Source organism: Pseudopodoces humilis, chromosome 24, assembly GCF_049639895.1.
Source record: "Pseudopodoces humilis isolate 2021_Gansu_Grassland_sample_001 chromosome 24, ASM4963989v1, whole genome shotgun sequence".
Classification (NCBI taxonomy): domain Eukaryota; kingdom Metazoa; phylum Chordata; class Aves; order Passeriformes; family Paridae; genus Pseudopodoces; species Pseudopodoces humilis.
Window position 1 is genome coordinate 1,202,805 of NC_142223.1, and position 19,774 is coordinate 1,222,578.

General features: G+C 52.1%; 3 protein-coding genes across 3 annotated transcripts; 1 reads left to right on the forward strand and 2 right to left on the reverse strand.

Moving 5' to 3' along the window:
• Nucleotides 1-390: 390 nt before the first annotated feature.
• EMC1 (ER membrane protein complex subunit 1) lies at nucleotides 391-12,746 on the reverse strand. The gene is made up of 23 exons (XM_005528382.3): nucleotides 12,605-12,746; nucleotides 12,385-12,509; nucleotides 12,158-12,223; nucleotides 11,563-11,656; nucleotides 10,816-10,944; nucleotides 10,570-10,696; nucleotides 10,113-10,262; nucleotides 9,630-9,797; nucleotides 9,245-9,316; nucleotides 8,786-8,845; nucleotides 8,445-8,567; nucleotides 8,181-8,277; nucleotides 7,406-7,522; nucleotides 6,401-6,600; nucleotides 6,035-6,184; nucleotides 5,549-5,710; nucleotides 5,190-5,309; nucleotides 4,850-4,987; nucleotides 4,081-4,254; nucleotides 3,047-3,257; nucleotides 2,512-2,596; nucleotides 1,862-1,991; nucleotides 391-1,288 (listed from the first exon to the last, which is right to left on the reverse strand). The coding sequence occupies exons 1-23, from the start codon at nucleotides 12,703-12,705 to the stop codon at nucleotides 1,109-1,111; spliced, it is 2,979 nt and encodes a 992-aa protein (XP_005528439.2). The 5' UTR covers nucleotides 12,706-12,746; the 3' UTR covers nucleotides 391-1,108.
• A 40-nt stretch (nucleotides 12,747-12,786) lies between these two features.
• Nucleotides 12,787-15,282, forward strand: MRTO4 (MRT4 homolog, ribosome maturation factor). The gene is made up of 8 exons (XM_005528254.3): nucleotides 12,787-12,907; nucleotides 13,144-13,202; nucleotides 13,291-13,394; nucleotides 13,530-13,611; nucleotides 13,810-13,877; nucleotides 14,180-14,331; nucleotides 14,699-14,775; nucleotides 14,968-15,282. The coding sequence occupies exons 1-8, from the start codon at nucleotides 12,880-12,882 to the stop codon at nucleotides 15,133-15,135; spliced, it is 738 nt and encodes a 245-aa protein (XP_005528311.2). The 5' UTR covers nucleotides 12,787-12,879; the 3' UTR covers nucleotides 15,136-15,282.
• A 349-nt stretch (nucleotides 15,283-15,631) lies between these two features.
• On the reverse strand, nucleotides 15,632-19,744 carry AKR7A2 (aldo-keto reductase family 7 member A2). Its single transcript, XM_005528255.3, has 7 exons — nucleotides 19,519-19,744; nucleotides 18,413-18,600; nucleotides 17,797-17,901; nucleotides 17,205-17,301; nucleotides 17,007-17,106; nucleotides 16,576-16,705; nucleotides 15,632-16,085 (listed from the first exon to the last, which is right to left on the reverse strand). Exons 1-7 carry the CDS (start codon nucleotides 19,742-19,744, stop codon nucleotides 15,924-15,926), a joined length of 1,008 nt encoding a protein of 335 aa, XP_005528312.2. The 3' UTR covers nucleotides 15,632-15,923.
• Between the last annotated feature and the right edge of the window lie 30 nt (nucleotides 19,745-19,774).

Below are 19,774 nucleotides of genomic sequence, written 5' to 3' on the forward strand. Positions count from 1 at the left end.
AGCGAAGAAATTCCCCGCTTCGAGAGTCCCCCAAAACACGTAAATAAGGAAACAAGCCCCCATGTAACTACCAAAAAAAATCCCCATTTAAACAGCCAAAAATCCCCACTTCAGTGGCTCAAAACCCACTGAAATAGCCCCAAAAATCCCAGTGAAATAGCCCCATAAAACCACTTAAACAGCCCCAAAAACCACCTCAATAGCCCCCCAAGACCAACCTAAATAGCCCCCAAACCCATCTAAATAGCCCCAAAAACCCCACCTAAACAGCCCCACAAAATCACCTAAATAACTCTGAAAACCCACCAAAATAGCCCCCCCAAACCCACTTAAACAACCACAAAATGCCCACTAAAACAGCCCAAGGAACACTTCAATAACACAGAGTCGCTCCCTGCTCCGCAGCTTTATTTTGGGATGTGGACATGGAGGGATACGGCCTCTCCTGGGGGAACAACTGGATGCCAAATTGGATTTTTAGAATTAAAATCCACAGAGCTCAGAGCCCTGATCCTGAAGGAAATTATGAGGCTCCTCCCCTTGAACCTCCCCACCTTAACACAAAATAATGCAGGAAAACTTAGAAACAAATGGGAAGGAACTGTTGTTGTCGCAATAAATAAAGAACACGGAGAGACTTGAGGTTCAAATTCTTCCCAGTGCTCTGCAGCTCTGTCAGTGGCTCCATGAGGCTGTTTCCCACTGAGAGACACCCAATTCCCAGCATTTTTCCTTGGGAAATCACCCAAGGTCTCTTCCTCACAGCAGGAGTTAGCACATCTCCGCAGCCAAGCCTCCTCGCTGCCAGATGTGGGGCACAGCTGGCGCTGAGGGACAGCCCAGGACGGGACAACACATCCTGAGTATTCCCTTCAGCAACATCAGGGAGATTTGGGGACTTTAAGGAAGAATTGGGACCTTTTTTCAGTCAGAACAGACGAATAAAAAAGTCTGTTTTTCATCTCTTGCGTTTCTCCTCACGGCAGACGCGTGGGCAGTGTGGGTTTTGTTCCAGCAGCGGCTTTTCCTCACAAACATCTTCCAGCCAAATGGAACAGAGGAAGTTTGGATGCCTTGGGAGGGCTGAGATCCCAGAGTGGGATGTTCCTCAGCGCCAGGCCCGGTTCAGCAGCTTCACCTGGGCCAGTCTCTTGGTGATCATGGTGGCAAAGACCAGCCCGAAGAGGACGCTGCTGATCAGAACGTAGTCGTAGTCGTCCTTGAGCACATCAAACTGCTTGGAGGGGTACACCCGGGTCTGGAAGATGTCCAGCCCGTAGGCCACAACCTGCAGGGCAGAGATTAGGAGCTGGGGATGCAGCTTGGAGCACGAAACCCCAAAATGATCCGCTCGGGGTTCAGGTTCTGGTGGAAAGGAGCGATGTTGAAGCCGCGGTGTGGGAGTTACGGAGCTCGGCGGGCTGTGGATTGGGATCCACCTCCAAATTGAACACTGAGGATTGGGATCCACCCCCAAATTCCACACTGAGGACTGGGATCCACCCCCAAATTGAACACTGAGGACTGGGATCCCCCCCCAAATTCCACACTGAGGACTGGGATCCCCCCCCAAATTCCACACTGAGGACTGGGATCCACCCCCAAATTGAACACTGAGGATTGGGATCCACCCCCAAATTGAACACTGAGGATTGGGATCCACCCCCAAATTCCACACTGAGGATTGGGATCTACCCCCAAATTCCACACTGAGGATTGGGATCCACCCCCAAATTGAACACTGAGGACTGGGATCCAGCCCCAAATTCCACACTGAGGACTGGGATCTACCCCCAAATTCCACACTGAGGATTGGGATCCAGCCCCAAATTCCACACTGAGGCCTCGCCCCGGCACTCACCAGGCACGTGGACTCCAGGCCAGAGGGGGCTGTGTAAATCCCCCTCATCCTGGAGATGGTCTGGTTGTAGTTGATGAACCTCTCGGCGTGGATCTGCACGTCTGGCGAGTAGGGGATCAGGTTCTCCTCTCTGCAAGACACCACCAGAGACCTCAAACCCCACAGCAGCACACAGGGCACGCCACCAGTGACTCCTGATTATCAAAAGCTAAGCTAAAACAGCAAACTGGGAGCTTTTCCCGGTGCAGACTCGTTATTGCTGCAGGATGAAAATCAAATGGATCAGCTGGGTCAGGCTAAGCTGAAGCTGTCTCCTTCAGGGCTTCCAAAGTTTTACAAGCAACTCAAAAAAAATTCCAGCTCCTCTGACTGCCCCTCCCTGAGAAGAGAGACCCCAGGCTGGTTTAATGACACTGACAAATGTATCCCACCATCACAGACTGGGAACAGGAGCACAGAATCCTTCAGGTTGGGAAAAGACCTCCAAAACCAACGAGTCCAACCTTGGACCTGAAGGAACTTGCCTTCATTCTGTGCCAAGATTCCTCTGAGTCCAGCCAGGACGAGTTGTTCCTCCTCACACAATTTGTGACACACAAAATCCAGCCCTCTGCAGAGCCCAGGAAGAGAGGTTCTCGCTCCTTGCCTACCTGCTCTGCTCCGTCGGGATCTCCGGGCGCCGAGGGTCCAGCAGGGCCTTGGGAAGGGACAGGATGGCCCCGGAGGGAAGCCCAACTGTGCATTGAAGGAAAAGCATCTTCAAAATTCCAAAATCCCACAACAGCTGGGGTTGGAAGGGCCTTCTGGGGCTCAGCCAGCCCAAACCCCTGCCCACACAGGGTCACCAGGAGCAGGTGACTCAGGAATGCATCCAGGTGGGTTTGGAATGTGGCCAGAGAGGGAGATTCCAGACCTTCCCTGGGCACCTGTGCCACTCCTTCAGGAAAAGTTCTTCCCCGTCTTGGGGTGAAACTTTACTGGCTTTCAGTTTATGGCCATGGCTGCTCTGGGCACCACTGGAACGAGCCTGGCACCTCGTGGCCATTTCTGGCAGCCAACAGAAACACTCTGCGCTTATCCCTGCACTTGCAGGAGCCCAGGACAACCCCCAGGCACGACTTTTTGTCAGCAAAGTGCCTTTTTCCTGGATTTCAGCGCTCCCCTTTTCACCGAGCAGCTACTCACTGAGCAGGTGGCGGCTGGTGATGCCGCGCTCGGTGATGGTGGCCTCCATGGCGCTGATGGCAGAGGGGAAGATGTAGGATTGCTGCAGCACCTGGGGCAGGATGGGGCGGTCCAGGGAGCTGAAGGCTGTGGCGTTGTACTGCTCCGTGCCCTCGTACAGCTCCAGCACCGTCAACTCGTTCCGCCGGGCCTTGGTGTTCCAGTACTGGTACTGCGAGCAGGGGTTTTGGGGTGAGGTCGAGGATGAGGGAAATCACAGAGGGTGGGCACAAAACTGCCCCCATACCAAAAAGATTTTTTGCTTTTTATATATTTATATATATAAATGTAGTTTTTATATATTATATTTTTGTATTTTATATTATTTATATATATATTTATTTTTTATATATGATATAAATTGTATTATATAATTCTTTATTCTATATATTTATATATATTATATATATTATATTTTATTTATATTATATTATATATATTTTGTATTTTTATATATTTATATATTAAATATATTTATATATTTTATATATTTTTTATCTATTTATATATTTACATATAAAAATTATTTTATTGTATATTTATTTATTATATACTATAATATAATATATAATATATAATATATAATATTAGTATATATTATATACTATATACTATATACTATATACTAATATTATATATTATATATTATATATTATACATTATATATTATATATTATATAATACACATTATATATATTCTATTTATATTATATATTATATATATTTATTTATTCATTACATATATTTATTATATTTATTATATAAATATTTATATGTATTTATATATTTATACATAAAAATTATTATATATATTTATATATATAAAAATATATTTTATGTATTTCTCTATATGTTTATATTTTTATATATATATATATGTTCATATTTATATATTATTTATATACTTGTAGCTCTGTATTATATTATAATTATATATATTTATATATATATAATTATGTATTTATACAGCCTCTTTATACAGCAGCAGCTCTCACCACCACCCAGTTCTCGGAGTGCACCATGTGCACGGGCCCCTTGGCCTTCCTCTGCACGGAGGAGTGGATGATCCTGCCCGTCACGCCGTCCAGGAGGTAGATCCCGATGAAGGTGCGCTCGTGGTGCGTGTCCGTGCTCTCCGTCACCACCGCCAGCAGGTTGGGGTTCAGCGACTGGGGACAAAGGAGAAACAGCTGAGACCCCCTCTCAGTGCCACAGACATCTCCTTCCTGCTCTTCACCTGCTGTCGCCCTGAAAACTCAGCTTCTGAGCTCGCTGACATGGTTTTCTAAAGACTTTCCCAGGACAGTAACTGTAAACATAGATATGTGTACATTCTTCCTGTTACACGTCTTGTGACGGGCATCTCTCATGGCCAGTGCAGTGAGAAAGTGTTATCCTGACCATCCAATCCCTGGCCGTGGTCAGAAGCCTATAAATCCTGGGAGGAAAAATAAACTCTGCTCTTTCTTCACCACACTTCAACCTGTGTCCACGTGATCTATTGATCTTCAGCGGTAACAACCTGCCACTGTGAATAAATCATAAATCACCCCAAGAAATCAAGCTGTTCTTTCCCCACTATCAGACTTTGGTTTAACTGCTGCAGGAAAACATTTTTTGAGAAGAAACCTCCAAAATGAGCATTTTTCTGCAGAGACACCACAGGCTCATCCCAATGCAGCAGCAGGGAATGGAACTGGGATCTTCCCATGGGATAAACCCCCCCCCCTCAAAGAAAAAGCCAGCTGAGAGCTGCTGCAGCACCTTGTAGAGGACGCTGCGGTCGCCCATCACGCGGCCCTGGGAGTGCACGTGCTCGTTGGACCTCTTCCCTTTGACAGTCACAATCCTCTGCACCTCCGTGGGGATGGCCACCTCCCAGCTCTCCTCCGTGCTCAGGTCCTGCAGGGGAAAAGCAAGTGGGAGCTGGGTTATCATCCTTCAAGGACATTATCTCCAAAGATTTCCTTGCTTTGGGATCTCCCAAGTTTCCTCGGTGCGTTTTGAGGATGGATGTTCCGGTTCTGAGCCAAGCTCCACGAAGGGAATTAAGACCTGCCACTATCCACAGGGCATTCAGGGAAGTGCAATGGGTTTTCCATACCTTTTTCAGCCTGAATCCAGAGAGTTTTCCCTGCTCAGCATCAACTAGATAAAAATAGATGGAATGAGCTATTTCTTCTAACTGCCGAAGGACGTTTTTAGTGGCTGGGAAAGGTGTAACCTGGAAAAGAAGAGTGGAAACACAGCTGAAAAACAACTGATACAAAAAAACCCACCCCAGAATGAACCAGAAATATGATTTCCAACCTGTTTATCAAGGTAAGGTCTGCCTTACCAGGATAACCTCATAGTTCTGTGTGAAATGTGGCTCAATGGCATTTTTTTTCCATCTTGCTCCAAAAGGGAGGGGAATAATTAACCAGAATGTAAAGAAAACTGCCTCCAGGCAAAGCAACTTACCTTGTACTCATCATCAATCAGGAGCAGCACTTTGGCATAGTCTTGATCCATAATAGGCAGAAGCAAAGTCTGGAGAATCGGACGTTTCAGAACGGGAGGAGCTACCTGGCTTCTCTTCCCAAAGATGGGGTTAAAGACGTACAGAAAACTCATTTTGGTTTCCTGAAAAACAGGGGAAGTTTTGCCTCTTAACTTAAAAAAAAAAAAAAAAAAGGTGTTTTTCTAACTGTTACTTGCTGGTGTTGACTATTCATACCCTGGTTTCATCCTGGAAATATTCTGTATGGACTCACGCATTTGTCTGTAACGACCATGTTCGTTTTTAAGTTTTTTTTTAAATTTTTAGGCTTCTGTGTCTGCTTCCCTCCAGATCTTTCTCCCCTGCCATGCCCACATCAGTGACAACCAGATGATGCCCAAGAGGATGGTTTTATTGCCCTGTCCTTATTTCCATGCCCAGTGGAGGGGCAGGGAAGGGGCTCTCACCTTGTCCTTGACGAGCAGAGTGCACTGTGGAGGGTGGGGGAAATGGGCTGTTGTTCTCTGCACCATCAGCTTGAAGGAGGAGCCTGGCCTGACATTCCTGAGGTATTGCTTCCACAGGATGGTGCCTGAACTGCTCTCAATGCCAAAAAGCTGAGGGAAAACACGTGGGAAAGCCAAAGTTTAGGAAAACTCTGCACTGCATCCTCCTCTACCATACCCCAAAGAAAGCTGTCTTTAAAGCCACCACAAAACATCCTGTGCATCTTCCCATTATTTCTGCCCAAGCCTGGCTAAAAACAGGGCTGGGAATTCAGAGCTGAGACTTTGCTCAAGCCTAGGAACAGATTCCTGCCCTGGCCTCCTCACCTTGCCCGAGGCAGTGACCATCACCATCATTTTCTGGAGGTTGAACTCGTCTCTGGCCAAGTTGTCAATGTTAATCTCGTTTTTAATCTGGCTCCGGGGCTTCCTGGCATCGTAGAACATCTTCCAGAGATGGGCAGTCCAGGCTTGCAGCAGGATGAGCTGGGATGAGAGTCGCTTCAGGAACATTCCCAGCAATCCATCTGCAAGTGGCACCCACGGTGACAACGGGAGGGGAACGGCACCCGTCCCACCCCAGAGCTGAAACTGTGCTGTCAAACGCTGCCATGCACAAACCTGGGGGAACTCCTCGCCTCCCCCCCTGCAGGAAGTCACAGTTGACATTTCTGTGACAATCTCTGGCATTTATCAACCTTTCCCAGTCCACACTCACTCCAAAATATGCCCTGATCAACTGAAAGCAAACCTGCATGCAGAGGATTTTGTGTTCCTCCCCACTGTGCCCACCAGACCTCCCACCTCTACAGAAATCCCCTCTGCACTCAGAGGAATTAAAAATGCTTAATTCTGCCCAATCAGGATTTGTATTTAATGTCTTAAAGTAACCAAAATACTGGGTTTCAACTGAAGGGAGCAAGCAGAGGGGAGCAGTGGCAGGAGCAGAGCACACTCCATGCAGGATGGGGTTACCTTGGATGGCTGCATCCAGGACAGCAAGGAAAGACAAAAAAGCAAAAAAAAAAAATAAAAATAAAAAGCTATTGGAAATGAGTTTTCCAGAAAAAAAATCACAGGAAACATTTAGGAGACATGGCCAAAATCCCTCCTACTGCTGCTGACTGTTTTTTTAATGTAACAGTGTAATATATTCGTGTCATCTGGATTGAATTTCTAAAATTTAGACAGAAAAGGGTTTATTTCTGCTCATTTTAACTGGCATCAATAGGGATTTAAATTAATCTCTCAGCTCAGAGTAAACAGAAAACAATAAACACGTTTATTTAGGAAGGAAAACACGCACACAGAGGTAATTCTGTTAAAACTCACCTGCTTTTTTTCCAAATTCTCCCTCCAGCTCAGCCTGTGCCCCTGTCAGAGGCAGATCCACCATCTCCAAGCTTACCACCTCTGCCAGAGACTCCTCTCTACTCCACACAACCTTTCCTGGAGAGAAATCAGAGCAGGATATTAGAAAAATCAACTTAAGATTTGGGAATTGACTGTATACGAGTATCTTTCAGTGCAACCCTGAAATGCAGATCACCTCTTAATGAAATGCAAAACAGCATATAAATATATAGTATTGTTAAATTAACTATTTCATGAAAAACAAATACTTCATGCAACTGCATCCACTTCTGGGAAGAAAACCTCAGGATCAGTAAAAGCAATCTTAAAAGGGCTACAGTCATTGAGTCTGTTTAAAATAAGAGATTCACAGTCCTGGATTTCTTTAGAGCCCCAGGAAATTCCTGTCACTGAGATGGAACTTTCAACCCCTTCTGTAAATTAATATTTTTGGTATGAGGACCTCTTCTGGAAATCTTTGAGGAAGATCTACACCAGAACTTACACTCTCCTCCTACAAAAAGAGTTCTGAAACCTGCAGAAAGCCCTCAAAATCCAAAGGCTCTGCCCACACAAAACAGGGCAGAATTGTTTGTGCAGGTGAAAAAGTCTCCTGTGTCTTTCATGGGACTCAGAAGAATTAAATTAACTTTTTCAGCTTCCAACAAAAGTAATGATAAAGTGCAATCCTCGAGGACACAGGATTCTCTCCTGGTGACTGTTAGAAATGGAGGAAGCTGGTTCTGGGAGTCACCTGGCTGCTGGAGGAACATGAGCATGTGGTCCTCTGTCTGCACCAAGGCTCGATAGCCCACGGAGTCGTCCTTCTTTAGGAAAACCTGGATGTACAGCTGGGAAAATAAAAAAAACCAAAAAAAGGCAAGGAAAACAGTGAGATTAATGATCACATCATCTCCTCGAAGAAAGCAGGAATCAGGTGAAACCAGAGCAGCAAGCAGGGTGATGCTGTAATCCCTGGAATGCTTTGGAAGGGCTGAAATAACCCTTCCCTGCTCACCTGCTGTGGCTTGGCCCCTCCTTGCTCCAGGCTAAAGGTGATCGTGGTGTCCAGCAACCTTTGCCCAGTTTCCACCAGGTAGAGGTTTATGTTGTAGGTTTGGTTGGAGCAGGTTAAGGAATCCTGTAGCAACAGGCAGAAAACAGGGGTTACACACACACACCCCACACCGAATCCTGCAGCAGGATTCCAGCAGAATTCCATGTCCAGAAAAAAACTGGTGCTTCAAGGTATTTTTTAGGCTGCATTTTTAGGTTGTACAGCTGGTTTAAGATCTCTGCTCCTGCAGGCAAAGGGATAAAACGGACTGACAAGAACTCGGGAAGAAAAGCACCCCGTACCTGCCTCCGGGCATCCTCCAGAGTGCTGCCAGCATGGAGGCCATCAGAACTTCCAGGTTTCTGAAGTCAGGATGAGAGGAGATGTAGCATGGGTTCAGACACCAGTCAAGTATAAAAAAAATTAGGTTTTCAACTGCCTGACAAGTCTCAGCTTGCCTGTGACATCAGGCAGGAAATAGCTCTGTTCTATTCTGTTTCTGATAAAAATGAAGCTATGTTTGATATCCCCAAGAACTGAAATCCTCTGTGGATCAGGAAAGCCAATTCCTTGTCCACCTTTCACAGGGCTGAAGCTGGATATTCACTGAGCCAGGCACAGCCCGAGCTGGATGTGATCAAGCTCTGCATGTGTTATCACCGAAATTTATCAAATCCTCCTCTGTGAAACCCCAGTGGAACCCACCCCCAGTGCACAGCCCCAGAGCTGGGCTGCTCCCACAGGACAGGAATTGTGCTGACCAGTTCACTCCTGCAGGTCAGGACAGCGGCCACCGTCTTCTCCCCAGTCGTTGCAAAACTCACCAGAGCTGCCTGGAAAAGGAAAAAAAAAAAAAAAAATAGCAAAAAATCATTAAAAAAAAACCTCAAGGAAACCCCAAACTCACCAAAAAGCACTTGTGAAGTAAATAAAACCACAGTGGAATTAAAAGCAAGTGAACTGTCAGAGCCAAATTTTAAATTGTCTTGTTTCCCCCCAAATCAAAACCAAAACAGACCAATTTCTCACAGAGATGGGAACAGGTTTTTGAGCCACGATGCCCAGAGTTCCTGAGGTTTTTAAAACCTGCCAGCTGGCCCAGCAGCTTGAAGGATGTTCAGCTGCACTTGGCCCTGTCCCTGGTACCTGCTGGAAGTCCCGCAGGTGGCTGAGCAGCCCCTGCTTGTACTGCAGCAGGGAGAAGTGGCTTGGGGACAGCTGCAGGAAGAACTGAGTCCGTGAGGCGCTGGTCACGCTGGGCTGAGTGGTCAGGATCCTGGCCTGGAAATCATCTGCAAACTCCAGCTCCAGGGACTGCAGGGGACACAAGAAAATGTGCTGGGAGAATCGTCCTTCAGTGAGACCACCACCTCCCCTCCCTCAGCAGCAGTCAGAGATTCCCTGAGTCAGGGCACAGAGCAGGAGCAGGGAAGGCTGAGGCTCCATTGGAGCAAAGCTCAGAAGACATCGATCCAGAAGGAATAACAAAAAGCTTTCCCACCCCTCCCCAATTTGCAGATCACAACCTCCAATCCCTCCCCAGCTCACTGACAGACTGGAGAACCAGCTCCAACCAGAACCAGAGCGGTTGTCAAGGAACACCAGGAATGTTCCTGCAGCAGCTCTCACCTGCAGCGGGATGTGCCTCATGTCCTGCTCCGTGTCCAGGGCGCAGACGTGCAGCGAGCGCGCGGCCGTGTCCACGCACACCAGCACGGCCTCGCCCAGCACGCCACAGGAGCCCTGCAGGGCCACCAGCCACGGGGCTGCCACCCTCACCTGCACAGAGACACAGCCAGGGCTCAGCAGGAGCCTCCACAGCACCCACGGGCACACAGCACAGTTAACTCAAGTATTTTTAGCCAAAACTGAGAAAAACTACCTGTCAGCCTGAGGGTTATGGGATAAACTTGACTAAAAGCTGCCAGGCTAGCTCAGCTTTCAGCCAAGAAATCCCTGCTTTGGAGGCAGTGCCTCAGGGAAAGGGAGGGCTCTCTGTAGCACCACAATCCATTCCTCTGCCCACCACACCACAGGGCTGGAAGCACCTCTGCTCACATCAAACCCAGAATTTTGGCTCCTCTACCTGTCTTGTGATTTCTCCATCTTCTACGTTGACGGTCACGACGTTCAGGTGGCTCTGGGGAACGATGCCAAGCACGTGGATCACCCCAGTCCCACGGGAATACAGCAGCTGGTACTGAGTGTTCTCACTGCAAGACATGAGGCATCACCTTCTCACACTGCTGTTTGCAGAAGCAGAAGGCAGGCTCAGCTCCCTCCCCTCTGCCCCATGCCAGGGGCTCACACCTCTCCTTAGAGGTGTTCTCACCTTTCTGGCAGGTGTTCCACCCACTTCTGGTGCCCGTTGGACAGGTAGTGCAGAGACAGGGCCGTCTTCTTCAGCACTGCCACGTACTTCACCCCCTCGGGGAGCCCCACCAGGGCAGCCCCCTGGAAACTGAGCACAGGCACGAGGAATTTGGGAATTATTTTCCTATTTTACACTGGGGAACGGGGGCTGGAGCATCAGGAGGGGCTGAGGGAGCTGGGAAAGGGCTCAGCCTGGAGAAAAGGAGGCTCAGGGGGAATTTCTGGCTCTGCAAAATTTCCTGACAGGAGGGGACAGCTCAGGCTCTGCTCCCAGGGAACAGGGACAGGAGGAGAGGGAACAGCCTCAGGCTGGGCCAGGGGAGGCTCAGGGTGCACACCAGGAGGAATTTCCCATGGAAACGGTGCTCAGGAATAGGAAGGGGCTGCCCAGGGAGGTTTGGAGTGCCCATCCCTGGAGGTGTCCAAGGAAGGCCTGGACGTGGCACTCACTGGGTGACAAGGACAGCACTGGCCACAGGTTGGACTTGAGGGTCTGGGAGGGCTTTTCCAGCCTCAGTGACTCTGGGATTCTCTGCAAGGCTCAGGCATTCATAAAGAATTCACCCAAAATTTCCAAGTGCTTGGAAACTTTCCACCTGACTAATCTTTCTGTACAATGCAAGCCCAGACCAAAACCACGACCCATATTTTTCCCTTCCCAGACCAGCACAAGGAGAAAAAAACCCATGCAGACAGGAGATCCCACCTGCCAGTGTCCAGGGAGGTCTCCCAGTTGAGGCCCCCGATGTTGGTCTCCCAGGAACGCAGGATTCGGCCAGCATTGGACACGGTGATGGCATCTGGACAGGAGGGGGATGAACACAGAGCTCGTACCCAGCACCAAGGGATGGGTTCTGCAGGTCCAGCCTGTGCTCTAACGCTGGCTCCACACTGCAGGAGCCCTGCCAGCCCCGGGATGTGCCCCTTTTACCCTGCTCCACTCTGCAGGAGCCCTGCCAGCCCCTTTTACCCTGCTCCACACTGCAGGAGCCCTGCCAGCCCCTTTTACCCTGCTCCACTCTGCAGGAACCCTGCCAGCCTCTTTTACCCTGCTCCACACTGCAGGAGCCCTGCCAGCCCCAGGACGTGCCCCTTTTACCCTGCTCCACACTGCAGGAATCCTGTGAGCCCCAGGACGTGCCCCTTTTACCCTGCTCCACACTGCAGGAACCCTGCCAGCCCCAGGACGTACCCCTTTTACCCTGCTCCACACTGCAGGAACCCTGCCAGCCCCAGGACGTGTCCCTTTTACCCTGCTCCACACTGCAGGAGCCCTGCCAGCCCCAGGACGTGTCCCTTACCCTGCCCGTGGATCAGCATGGCATCGATGGCTCCTTCCGCGGTGCCCTTGTCCACATGGCGCCACACTGCAACAGACAGGCCCAAGGGAGATGGGCGTTCGGCCCCACGAGAGTGTTTCTGTGTTTGACCCAGAGCTCTGACCCGCCCGCCGAGGCCCAAGGGCGGCGTTAACTCTCCCGGAGGAACACACCGCACCGACCCTCCGCCCCAAAGCGCCCCCACTCACGGATTTCGCCGCTCCGGGAGTTCAGGGCGGCCACCACGTTCTCCTCGGTGGCCACGACGAGTTTCTTCGAGCCCTGCGAGGCCTCCAAGGAGGCGAACTTAAGCTTCCCCACGTACTGCTGCCTCCTGCGTGAGGGAACAGGAGCGCCGGTGAAATGGGAGCGGCGCGGGGCATGTCCGCGGGAGCGGGGACCCAACCCGCCGGAACCCTCGGCGCTCACCAGTCGAATTTTCCCACTTGGTCCTCGTAGACGGCGGCGGCCAAAGGGAGCAGGACCAGGAGCGGGAGAGGCAGCAGCAGCGCCCGCGGCCCCGCCGCCATGACAGTGGCCGCGGCGCCCTGGGGGGCCTTCAGCGCTGCGGGGCTGCCCGCGACAGCGCCTGCGCGCGGAAAGCGCCTGAGCGGCGTGAGGAGCGCGCAGGCAGCGTGCGGGACAGCCCCGCCCGCCCCCGGCAGCCCGCGCGCGGCCCGGGGGCCTCGGAGCACGGCGGAACCATGCCCAAGTCCAAGCGGGACCGTAAAGGTGGGAGCGGGACCCCGCAGCCGAACCCCGGGCACATCCCTCTCCCCGCGCCCGTTCCTGTCCCGTTCGCTATTCCTGTCCCCTTCTCCGCTGTTTTCCCATTCCTCGATCCCATCGCCCCCGTCCCTCGGTTCCGTTGCCCATCTCTCATTCCGTTCTCCATCACCATCCCCTTCCCCACGCCCGTCTCCTTCCCCATCCTTCATCCCCATCTCTCCCTGGCGCTGTCCCCGCAGTGTCCCTGACGCAGACAGCCCGCAAGGGGCTGCAGGCCAAGCAGGCGCTGATCGCCGAGGTGAGTCTGGCCCGGGCCCGGGCCCCTCTCCCCTGTCCCTCTCCTCCCCGTTCCCCCCGTGCCGCTCCCGGTAACGGCTCCCCCGCAGCTGCGGCGCTGTGTGGACACCTACAAGTACATCTTCGTCTTCTCCGTGGCCAACATGAGGAACAACAAGCTGAAGGACGTGCGGAACGCCTGGAAGCACAGCAGGTGGCCGCGGGGTGGTGCGGGGTGGGGGATGCCCGAGGGGGTGAGCTGCAGGGCTGACATCCTCTTCCTCCTCCTCCTCCTCCTCCTCCTCCTCCTCCTCCTCCTCCTCCTCCTCCTCCTGCTGCTCCTGGGCAGGATCTTCTTCGGGAAGAACAAGGTGATGATGGTGGCGCTGGGCCGGGAGCCGAGCAGCGAGTACAAGGAGAACCTGCACAAGGTACCTGTGCTAAAGCTTCACCTGGCGTATTCCGCATGCTGGAATAACATCCTGGATTCACCGCTCTGTGGGGCTTTTAACGGAGCCCATCCGTGTCCTGCCACCAAGGGTGTGTTGTGAGCGGGGCTGGGCAGCACTGAGCCCCTGCAGCTGGGTTCCTGCTGCTCCCCAATCCCCGTGGATGCTCCTTTCTTCCAGGTCAGCAAACACCTGAGAGGGGAGGTCGGGCTGCTCTTCACCAACCGCACCAGGGACGAGGTGGATGAGTAAGTACCACGCTGCTTTTGTTGCCACAAAACCCCAACAACTCCCCTTAAAGCAGGGATGGTCTCGTGGGCTTTTCCCACTCTTTTGTCAGCCATTCCTGCAACAGCAGGGTGAAATCATGGAAGGGTTTGGCTTGGGAGGGACCTTCCAGCTCATCCCACCCCCTTGGACGCTCCCAGGGATCCAGGGGCAGCCACAACCTGAGTTAAGCACCACCTCCCCGGGCAGGCCGTGCCCCAGGCCCTGTCTCAGCCCCAGTTCCTCCCCCAGCTGAAGCTCCTGTTGCCCATCTCTGTGCCAGGTGGTTCTCCAGGTTCCGGGAGCTGGACTTTGCCCGTGCTGGGAACAAGGCGCCGTACGGGGTGAGCCTGGACACGGGGCCCCTGGAGCAGTTCCCCCACTCCATGGAGCCGCAGCTGCGGCAGCTGGGGCTGCCCACGGCGCTCAAGAAAGGTACAGCAGAAGCTCCAGGGCTTCTCTTTTGGAGAATGTGAAACACAGAGCAGGATTTAGGTCTGGACAAAACCTGAGGGACAACTTTTCTCCTTGTTGGGCTGGGGCTGGAACTCCTTGTGTCCTTGTGCTGTTCCCAAACCTGTGCCAAAGGCTGAGTAAAACGCCCAGATTTCTCCACAGTACCATCCAGCTGTGGAAACAGCTCGGATTAACCCACTCAGGAACCAGGTGTGGGCTTTTAGAGCTGCATCTCCTTGGGGTGCACTGATGAAAGCGGCATTGGAGGGTGTCCTGGCTCTGTCCCCCACATTCCAGGGGAGTTCCCAGTGCCTGGGATCCCATTTCCATGGGTTCTGCTCTGCAGGAGTGGTGACGCTGCTTTCGGATTACGAAGTGTGCAAGGAAGGGGATGTTCTCACCCCAGAACAAGCCCGTGTGCTGGTGAGTAACACAGCAGCCCTGCTGCCTGACACAAAATTACCAGTAATTAATTAACACAACTCCTAAAACCCAGCAGCAATTGTTTTGGTTCCTGCTTTGCTCCACTTGCCACCTGGAAGCAGAATTTACTGTTCTGCTAGGCTGGGCACAGAGACAGTGAAGCGGGAATGACAGATTTGTGTCCTCTCCTAGAAACTCTTCGGCTATGAGATGGCAGAGTTTAAAGTCACCATGAAGTTTCTGTGGAATTCTGAGACAGGACACTTCCAGAAGCTCGTGGGAGACACAGCAGAGGAGAAAGAGGAGGATGATGATGATGAAGAAGATGATGATGATGATGGTGGAAGCAATGAGGACTAACAGCTTGGACACCAGACAGTTCTATTTTAGGGACAAAAAAGAGGAGGATATTTCCCTTCCCTGGGTGCACCTGGACTGGGATGATCTTTATATAAAACGAGCTATGTGTTTTTTTTATATTTATATAAATATCTGTGTGAAACTGCAGATGGTTGTTGCTGCTGCCTGTTACTGTTGGTGTATCCTGGAATCTGAGGAAATGCCAGCTCAAACATCTAAACTGAGCAGAAAGGGTATAAATGTAATACAGCTTTGATATAGCACGAAGGGAAAGATGCTGAGGGTTTGTTATTCTGACACAGAAGAAGATATTTAGGTCAGTCCTTGGAATTTTGCCTTATCCTGGGAAGTGTCCAAGGCCAGGCTGGATGGGGAGCATCTGGGATAGTGGAAGTTGTGAGGTGGAACAAGATGGGATTTAAGGACCATCCAACCCAAACCATCCTGAAATTCTGTGATTCAAACTCCGTTCCAGGCACAGATCAGAGATTGGGTCTGCACTAGGAAGAGGTTTTATTCTCTTATGTAATCATTTAAGATTTCACATTAAAGCAGAACAGGGGCCTTCACCTGGTTAAGGTGTTCATTTTCCTCATCAGCTGCATCCTGAATCACGGGGTGTGATCACGGGGTGTGCTGGGGGAGCCGAGGGGCCGGCAGGGAGGACTAAGGCACGGGTGTAGATCCTACAAAGCTTCACTGATTCAGGACAAACCTGCAGCCCTCCAGCCGTGGGTGGGAGGGCAGGGTGGGCAGCACCGAGTCTCTGGAGCCTGTGCCAGCCTTCCCTAGCGGAAGTAGTTGGGGCAGTCGTGCGCGCTCAGGTTCCAGGCCTCGTCGAACGCCTGCACCACAGCCGGCAGCAGGGGACCCTCCTCGCTGTAGTTGAGGTTCTGCTCCAGCTGCTCCAAGTTGGACATCCCAATGATCACTGCATCTCCAAGAGAACCCTGGGAAGAGACAGAGTGTTGCTGATCCCAGAAGGGAGTTCACCTCCCAAGCCACTTGTGGGCCAAACGAGGCCTTTCTCTCCACTAAAGAACGAGGAACCGAGCAACTGACACCACAAATTCTGCTCGCTAGGCCAGGACATCCCCAAGTCACACCAAATCCTCAGAAGCTGCCAAGTCCTACTTTATGATGGGCTACAGGAACATTCAGAGGAGGTGGGGAACATTTAGCATTCAATTTCTAGTCCAGTGAAAGGCGAGTCCTCTCCTTGCAGGGAAGCTGAGTGCATGGGAATCATGACTCCTAAAATCTTCCTCTTGAAGCCTCCAGCTCTGACCACACGGGATACCACGGGGAAAGGCAGAGCTGCCTGGCAGAGTCTGCTCAGCAATATTCACCTTTTAACACCACAATCCCACGGGATTAAAAGACACCTACACTGGAATTTCCCTGTTTGGCACAGCAGCAGTGCCCAGGTCAAGCTCTCACCTGCAGTTTGGAGTGGTTGTAGAGCCAGCGCAGTGCAGCGGACGCCAGGCTGGGTGCTGTGGGGCCATAAGCCTCTTTCAGAGCTTTTTCTACCAGTGCAATTCCCTCAAAATTGTGTTTTTTCCAGTACCTGCATGAAAAGAAATCATTGTTATTGCCCTTGGGACCTCTAGTGCTATTCCCATCAAAAGGCTTTCAGGAAACCTCGTACGTCTCTCTGTAGACTCTGAGGACTTCTGCAATCTCCCTTGGGAGTTGTGAGGAAGCTGAGCCTAAAATCCACCCTACAGTGCTCAGTCACACACCACAGCCCCAGCCACGTGTGCTGACATAATCCCAAGCTTTGGTCAATTCTGCTTCCTCTCAGCTGACTATTAGAGTGTTTTTTTTTAATGCAGCCATTCCTGCTCTTCTGTCAGCTCAGGACTCACCTGTCCCTGTAGGCCTGAGCCCAGTCATTCCCAAAGAATCTCCCCGTGGGCTGGCGCGTGTCTTTGTCCTCGTACTTGTACTTGCCGGTCAGCAGCCCCCCTGGGATGGAAGGGAGCAGCAGGATTGGGGATGGGCTGGCTCTGCACAGCCCCCATTCCACAGGGTTTTGTCCCAAAGCCTGGCCTTGCCCCCTGTACCTGCCAGAGGGTTGTAGGCGTAGAAGCGCAGCCCGAAGTGCCTCAGGCAGGGGAACAGCTCGGCCTCCACCTGGCGCGTGGTCGCGTTGTACATTCCCTGCGCGGGGTGGGAGACGGCCTCAAACAGAGCTCAGGGCACAGCAGCTGCCTTTTCCCACCCTTCCCTGGCAATGCCCATCCGAGAGAGCGGCTTCACATCGCACAAGGTTATGGTTTGCTTAGGAACAGACTCGCTGCAGAGCTGCAAACACTTCAGGTTCCGTGCCAGGGGAGTCGCTGAATCCAGCAATGAACACACTGAGCTGTTTCTGAGAAAAGACCTCGCTCAGCTTCCTGAATTTCCTCCTGAAACAGTGCTCAGGCCTTGGAAGGGCTGCCCAGGGAGGTTTGGAGTGCCCATCCCTGGAGGTGTCCAAGGAAGGCCTGGATGTGACAAGGTGGGCATCGGGCACAGCTGGGACTGCAGGTCTTTTCCAACCTCTGTGACTTCCCAGACTAACTGCAGCAGATTCCTTCTGGAATTTATATCTGGCACACTGGGGCTGGTCCCAGATTTGGGAAGCCCAAATGCAAGCTTCCCTCCCTCCCTCACCTGGTACACAGTTGGCATCACCCAGTTGTTGTACTTGCAGATGGTGCAGATTTCTGCCACCTCCCACGAGGCGTAGTTTGACAGGCCAAGCTCTTTAAACTTCCCCTGCAGAGGAATAAAAGGGAATTCAGTTCCAGTGTTTCGAAGTTCATCTGGACCCAGAGAGTACAAGATGGGTACAGTGAAAAGGGCAGCCACCAAATTTTAGTCCAGAAGGGTTCATTCCTGTCCACCGTTTCTGCCAGACTATGAATTATTAAGACATGACAAATATATTCCCCATTTTCTGTTTATTTGGAATTCACACCTTCTAGTTTAAATGGTACAACCAGATAAACAAAACTCAGGAATTCTTTACCCATTACCAGCACTAATCTTAACCCAGACTGTTAAGAGGGCTGGAAGCAAAGTTCAGATGTTCCAAGAGCTCTGGGGTACAAAGTGCACCACGTGAGCACACAAAGAGCAGCGACTGCTCAGCTCTGTCCTGGGCTCTGTCTCCTCTTCCCAGAGCCGCACAAGCGCTGCAGACGGGCACAGCAAGCAGCTCTGGTTTAAAAAAAGCAGTGGGAAGGAGGGAATCAAGGTTTGTCCAGGCTTGGACTCTGCACTTTACCTCTTTGTGCAGCTCGTTGCAGGCACGCAGGGTCTCCTCCACCGGGGTCCCGTGGTCGGGAGCATGGAGGTAGAAGAGCTCCACACTCGTCCTCTGCAGCCTCTCCAGGGACGTGTCCAGCTGGGAGCGCACGCTCTCCGGCTTCAGCGTCTTCCCATCCCACGGGTTGGCCTTGGTGGCCACTTCCACTGGCAGAGAGAGAGAAGGAATGAGCAAGGATGTTCCCACCTTGAGGAGGGGAGTGGGGATAAGGGACATAACCCAAGTGTTTGAGGTGTTTCAGGGAAGGTGCCTCTCCTCAGGAATCCCATCAGCCTGGCTGAGGAGCTCCTCTCTGCAGGGACTGAGGGTCTGCCCCTCAAGGTCTGGGGGTCAGCACTAGTACGGGGGTCCCTTCCCCTCCGGCATGGCATCAGCCTGGCAGGGAAAACTCTTATCCTAAGGGGATAGGCCTGGGGAAAGTCAGTTTTCTTCAAGGAGGGAGTCAGCTGGGCAGGGAAGATCCCTCTCCTCAGGGAATGGATGCTGGGGAAGGATCTTGTCCTTGGGGACAGCCTCAAACTGGCAGGGAAGACCCTTCTCCCCAGAGAACTGGCCCAGGGGAAATCTCAGGGAGAAGAGATTCTCCCCTAACCTGTAGGGAATGGGCCCCAGAGAAATCCCCTGTCCTCAGGGACAGTGTCAGCCAGGCAGAGGAGACCCTTCTCCTCAGGGCAGACCCCTCTTCTCAGAGCACGAGTCCTGAGGTAATTCCCTTCTCCTCAAGGATTCTGTCAGACTGACAGGGAAGACCCTTCTCCTTCCCCAGGGAAGTCCCATCTCCTCAGGGAAGGGTTCTCAGGGAGGGCATTGGCCTAACAGGGAAAAGCCTGCACCTCAGGGAACAAGTCCTGGCCAAATCTCTTCTCAAGGACAGTGTCAGCGTGGCAGAAGAGATGAGACCCTCTCCTCAGGGAAAACCCTTCTCAAGGAAGACCCCTCTCCTCACAGAAGGAATCCTGGCCAAGTCCCTTCTCCTCAAGGACAGTGTCAACCTGGCAGAGCAGCCCCTTCTCCTCAGCCACAGCCCCTCTCCCCCGAGGGCAGCCCGCCCTCCGCCGCCGTACCGGGCTCGGTGCCGCCGGCCAGCAGCGCGCCCAGGATGCGCTCGGACTCGCCGCCCGCGTACATGAAGGCGGTGTCCAGGAGGCGGTGTCGGCGGCGCAGGAAGGCGCGGAGCAGCTCGGCACTCGCCTCGGGCCCGGCTCGCCGGCCCATCTCCATCGCGCCCAGCACCACCGCGGGCCGGGCCCCGCCGCCCGCCACAGCCGCCATCGCCGCCCGCGCCGCCATCGCGCCTGCGCGGCCCGGCCCGCCCCGCGC

What these genes read in the sequence shown, in the direction of transcription:
- EMC1 (XM_005528382.3), bottom strand. Translation starts at nt 12,705, where the DNA reads ATGGCGGCGGGGCCGCGGGCGCTGCTGCTGCCTCTCCCGCTCCTGGTC. An exon ending in GAGGGGCCAAGCCACAGCAG is followed by an intron (nt 8,278 to 8,444) that starts GTGAGCAGGGAA and finishes TTATTTTCCCAG; the next exon opens with CTGTACATCCAGGTTTTCCT. An exon ending in TGATTGATGATGAGTACAAG is followed by an intron (nt 5,310 to 5,548) that starts GTAAGTTGCTTT and finishes CTTCTTTTCCAG; the next exon opens with GTTACACCTTTCCCAGCCAC.
- AKR7A2 (XM_005528255.3), bottom strand. Translation starts at nt 19,744, where the DNA reads ATGGCGGCGCGGGCGGCGATGGCGGCTGTGGCGGGCGGCGGGGCCCGG. An exon ending in GCTCAGGCCTACAGGGACAG is followed by an intron (nt 16,706 to 17,006) that starts GTGAGTCCTGAG and finishes CTTTTCATGCAG; the next exon opens with GTACTGGAAAAAACACAATT. An exon ending in ACAACCACTCCAAACTGCAG is followed by an intron (nt 16,086 to 16,575) that starts GTGAGAGCTTGA and finishes GTCTCTTCCCAG; the next exon opens with GGTTCTCTTGGAGATGCAGT.
- MRTO4 (XM_005528254.3), top strand. Translation starts at nt 12,880, where the DNA reads ATGCCCAAGTCCAAGCGGGACCGTAAAG. An exon ending in GTCCAAGCGGGACCGTAAAG is followed by an intron (nt 12,908 to 13,143) that starts GTGGGAGCGGGA and finishes CTGTCCCCGCAG; the next exon opens with TGTCCCTGACGCAGACAGCC. An exon ending in ACCAGGGACGAGGTGGATGA is followed by an intron (nt 13,878 to 14,179) that starts GTAAGTACCACG and finishes TCTCTGTGCCAG; the next exon opens with GTGGTTCTCCAGGTTCCGGG.